The sequence below is a fragment of the Cajanus cajan genome, chromosome 11 (genome assembly GCF_000230855.2).
Source record: "Cajanus cajan strain Asha chromosome 11, NIPB_CcT2T_4, whole genome shotgun sequence".
Classification (NCBI taxonomy): domain Eukaryota; kingdom Viridiplantae; phylum Streptophyta; class Magnoliopsida; order Fabales; family Fabaceae; genus Cajanus; species Cajanus cajan.
Genome location: NC_138527.1, coordinates 42,850,723 through 42,855,592, shown reverse-complemented (window position 1 = coordinate 42,855,592; position 4,870 = coordinate 42,850,723). Strand labels below are relative to the sequence as shown.

General features: G+C 34.4%; 1 protein-coding gene across 1 annotated transcript; it reads left to right on the top strand.

Moving 5' to 3' along the window:
- Positions 1-895: 895 nt before the first annotated feature.
- LOC109801403 (ACT domain-containing protein ACR8) lies at positions 896-3,959 on the top strand. The gene is made up of 7 exons (XM_020362459.3): positions 896-1,202; positions 1,782-1,827; positions 1,944-2,058; positions 2,172-2,239; positions 2,329-2,895; positions 2,990-3,094; positions 3,195-3,959. The coding sequence occupies exons 1-7, from the start codon at positions 1,141-1,143 to the stop codon at positions 3,555-3,557; spliced, it is 1,326 nt and encodes a 441-aa protein (XP_020218048.1). The 5' UTR covers positions 896-1,140; the 3' UTR covers positions 3,558-3,959.
- The last annotated feature ends 911 nt before the right edge of the window (positions 3,960-4,870 follow it).

Below are 4,870 nucleotides of genomic sequence, written 5' to 3'. Positions count from 1 at the left end.
TTGAAAATGCTTTAAAATTATTCTAATAAATGAGGTAAAATTATAAAATTCAAGGTACAGGAATAAAATCAACAACACTAAGACTCCCAAAATAATAACAAGACCTCGTCTAGCCACAGTTAATAATGTAGTTATATAATAATATCAATTTTTTTCATGTTATAAATCTGAATATCGATTAACTATGTAGATAAAAATTATCGTAAGAATCCAAGCTTATCCAATTATTATAAAAAAACATGGTTAAGATTCATGACATATTATACAGTTTATTTTTGTTAAAACGTATTTAATTAAATTATATTTTATTTTATCTCTCTCTTTTTTTTCTTCTGTATTGGTTCTATTAAATATAGTTAAAAATGAAAATAAGCAAAGGTGTTGTAGGATAATAAGCAAAGGTGAATATCAAAGATAGAAGTAAAGCGTGGGAAAGTAGTGAGAGTGACAGAGGAAAAGGCAGTGGAAGCGGTGGAATCACGTGCGCACGTCATAATTTTGGGTCGGCAAATCTCACCTTAATTACCAAGTTTACTCAATTCAAACCATGGTTGAACATGCCACGTGGCTCCACCCCCTCTCTCCTATGTTGAGTACAGAGCAAGCAAAGCAACATCACAAGATCCCACGTGTCGCCCTCCCTTGATCCAAGGTTAAAGCGCTAAACAAGTTTTTAGTTTTAATCCAACAAATACAATTATTCGGTGCGGCGTGGAATGGAAGAAGAAGAAAAGGTGGGTCAGCGGAGCAGGCGTTAGTCACGCCATGTGACACTGCTCCTTTAACAAAGACCCTCTTTCTCTGTGGATAGGCATGCTAAATAATAATATTTAAATTTAAACAATAAAAAAATGGTGGCTAGAAAATATCTTTAAATATATATAGCGTGTTTGTTACTTTATAGACACGAAGGCAAATAGTCAAGAGGGAGGCGTGCTTTTGCGCGAGAGAGAGTGTACATACATACTCATACTAGAGTTTTGTTTTGAGTTTGGTAAGGGTGGTTCAAGCGATTAAAAACCCACACCTTCAAATCGCAATTCACTAGTGCTTTCTGAAACTCCTGCGAAACCGAGGTTTCCTCTATTGTTCTCAAATCTCAACCGATATCCTTGTATTTTTTAAGAACCGCTGAAGGAAATGGAGTGGCCGACTTGTACGGACGAGTACGAAAAGCTCGTAATACGGATGAGCACTCCCAGGTTCATAAACCACTCTTCATCATTTATGCTATTTCTTCCTTTCCTACCATATACTTTGTTATGTTTTCGATCGATCTATAAGTTTTTCAGCAAGTGTCTACCTGATTTTATGCAAATCTAGCCTATTACTTTCTTTTATGGGCACACTATTTGATTTTCTGAAAATTTTATGTATTTTGGGTCGGGACGCCTGATTTGAAAACTGTTGCTACTGGTATGTGCTAGTTTTTGTTTGTTTCAGCCAAATTCCTTTTTGGCAGACAATAATGTTTCGTGTTCATGAGTCCTTCTTGCATCCTATCTGGTTGCAATAATTCAGTTAAAATAGCATTTAAACTTGAATATAATTCAAAGGATAATTATATATTTTTTTCTCTCAAGTCAAACCGACTTTTGAATTTGATTTGTCCACTGCCAATATTTCAATTTTTTTGACTTTTCTTTTGCGTCTAGTCCCCGGTTCTTCTAAATCGCCTATGTTCGGTGTTCCCATTAGTGTCTTCTTTGTATTCTGATGTTTGGAACAGAATTTGGGGGACAAAGCAATTTCGCTGACTTTTACCTTTCTCTGTGAAACAGGGTAGTCATTGATAATGCCGTTTTTTCCTCAGCTACTCTGATTAAGGTGACCTTTGACTGAATTTTCTCTCATATGGGAACAATTTGTTCAAATAATGTTCTGTTTTCATGTAAATACAAACAATTAGATACCAATAGTCTCTGCTTCCATGAATTTCACAGGTTGACAGTGCCAGAAGGCATGGTATTCTATTGGATGCTGTACAAGTGCTCACTGACCTAAACCTTTCAATTAAGAAGGCATATATTTCTGCTGACGGCAAGTGGTTCATGGATGGTAAGCTACTCGTTACGAGTTTCCCTTTTCAATTAATTGGTTTCATTCCGTTTTCTTCTGCTGAAATGGTTTATGTCTCGAGCACTTCTAACGTTTGGCTATTCAATGGACAGTTTTCCATGTCACTGATCAAAATGGAAATAAGATAACGGACGAGAGTGTTCTAAAGTACATTGAACAGGTATTTAATCTTCTTTACCACTAGTAGTTGTTTTTTAATTTCAATGTTATCAATTATTGTTGATCTGATTCTGAATCTTCTCATGACAGTCACTTGGGAACATTCACTATGGGAGAACTAACCGCTCTAATGGTCTCACTGTACTGGAATTAACCGGGGCTGACCGGGTCGGTCTTTTATCGGAGGTGTTTGCTGTACTTGCTGATCTTCAATGCGATGTGGTTGAGGCCAAGGTTTGGACTCATAATGGCCGCATCGCCTCTTTAATTTATGTAAAAGACTGCAATTCTGGGTCTTCTATTGAGGACTCTCAGAAAATTAACAAGATTGAATTGCGCTTAAGAAATGTTTTGAAGGGAGACAATGATATTAGAAGTGCAAAAATTTCTGTCTCTATGGCTGTTATGCATACTGAAAGAAGGCTACATCAAATGATGTTCGCTGACCGTGATTATGAGAGGACTCCCATTCTCAAGTTTACTTCTGATAATCCATTGGTGACTGTTCAGAATTGGACTGGAAGGGGTTATTCAGTTGTGAATGTTCAGTGCAAAGACCGAATCAAGCTATTATTCGACGTTGTATGCAATTTGACAGACATGGAATATGTTGTATTTCATGCAACTATTAACACCGATGGTGACCGAGCCTACTTGGTAATTGTTATACTCTGTTCCATCAAATGTAGTTTTTCCATTCTGCTCAGTTGTTTCATTTTTGTTCTTAACGTTGTTTAAATCTTCATTTCAGGAGTTTTATATAAGACACAAGGATGGCACTCCAATTAGTTCAGAGCCAGAGCGTCAACGTGTAATTCAATGCTTAAAAGCTGCTGTGGAGAGAAGGGCATCTGAGGTATAGGCTTCCTTCATCTCACTTGTATTTGTTAAATCGTTATGACCTTTTGATATGAAGTGGCGAAGATTAATTAATTGTTAATTTGATTTGATTATAGGGTGTTCAACTAGAATTATGCACAGAAGATAGGCAGGGGCTTCTAGCAGAAGTGATGAGAACTTTTCGAGAAAATGGGCTCAATGTGACGAGGGCTGAGATATCCACTATAGGAAATATGGCTACAAACGTGTTCTATGTGACGGATGCGATTGGAAACCTAGTTGATCCAAAAATCATCGAATCTGTCAGGCAAAAAATTGGATTAAGCAATTTAGAAGTAAAGGAGTTGCAGTTGATAGATCATCAACAGGCAGAGGGAGAAAATCAAGCGGTTGGAATTGGTGGGGCTGTGTTGTTGTCGATTGGGAGCCTTGTGAGAAGGAATCTATACCATTTGGGACTAATCAAATCCTGTTCTTAAATCAGAGGCTAGCTTAGGAGTGTGTTCTATGCAACTTTTCTAGCATAATATTCTTTGCTTCCGATTTGGGTTTTGTGTACATAAAAAGTTTAAAGGTGGAATTTGGTGATAGTTGTTCTAGTTGGGTAGGGTTGGGTTTGGTAGGTGGAAACGGATAGTTAGATGTACAGCTGTAGTAGATTGGGGTGCCCCACCATTTTAAATGCTTCTTTTGAATTTACGTCCGTGGAAGGTTGCGAGATGAAATAGAATTAGATTCTTGGTGGCAGAGGGACACGTCTAGGTAGACACAACACATTGGGTTCATTGTTAGTTTAGCACTTAGCTCATGTATATATATATATATCCACCTTTTTTCCCTGGTTAACAATATTAATGTTAGCGGTTGACTTTAATTTTTAAGCTCAACTCCCTTTTTCTAATATTTCAACACTTTTATGGGCTCCACGTTTCGCCACCGCTGGATGTCACTAGTCCATTAAAGTTTCCTCATTGAATGATCTTTATATCGATTTAAAGCATCTCGTTAAATAGAAATGATTTTTTTAATGGAAATGTTAGGATTTTTTTATTTATTTATGGACACATGGTTATTTTTTATATTTAAATTTAAAACTTAAGTTGCCTTTTATTTTATTAAATGACATCTTATTTGTTGTAGTAATAATAGATTAATAGGTAGGTTAATACCATGACAATTTATGATTTCTATACATATTAAAGACGATAAAAAAATGTTTTTTTTTTTTTGTAAAGGTAGGAAAAATTATAAAAGATAGTCGAAGATTGAACTTAAGTTTTCATGTTTCTAACTATCTCAAGTCTTCCTCACTTAACCACTAGACTATGGTTATAAAAAAATGTTTGTCACAATATTACTAAAATAATTTATTATTTTAATAATTCACTATTTTAATTGCATTACTTTTGGAAAAAAATCCTTTTAGACACAATATTTACTAAAATAATTCATTATTTGAATAAGTGCATTATTTTTAATTTTAATTGTTGTGGTTGAATTATTTGTGAAGATATGAATTTTGAAAAAAAATAATTAATATTATATTGATAAATTATGTTTCAAAAAAGAACATTATTTATTTTAGAATATTTTTCAAATATTAAATCTGCTTTCATTGAAAAACGGAGGGAGTTAAAAAATACCAATAATATATTCTAAATTAAAATAATGTTAAGTATCGATATTATGAAAAATAATGTTTTCTTGATATGTTAAAATGATAAATAAGTTTAAGAAAATATATAAAGCTACCAATTAGATTGAAGCGGGTGTATATTTTCTGGTTACACAC

What these genes read in the sequence shown, in the direction of transcription:
- LOC109801403 (XM_020362459.3), top strand. Translation starts at nt 1,141, where the DNA reads ATGGAGTGGCCGACTTGTACGGACGAGTACGAAAAGCTCGTAATACGG. An exon ending in ATACGGATGAGCACTCCCAG is followed by an intron (nt 1,203 to 1,781) that starts GTTCATAAACCA and finishes TCTGTGAAACAG; the next exon opens with GGTAGTCATTGATAATGCCG. An exon ending in TGGAGAGAAGGGCATCTGAG is followed by an intron (nt 3,095 to 3,194) that starts GTATAGGCTTCC and finishes ATTTGATTATAG; the next exon opens with GGTGTTCAACTAGAATTATG.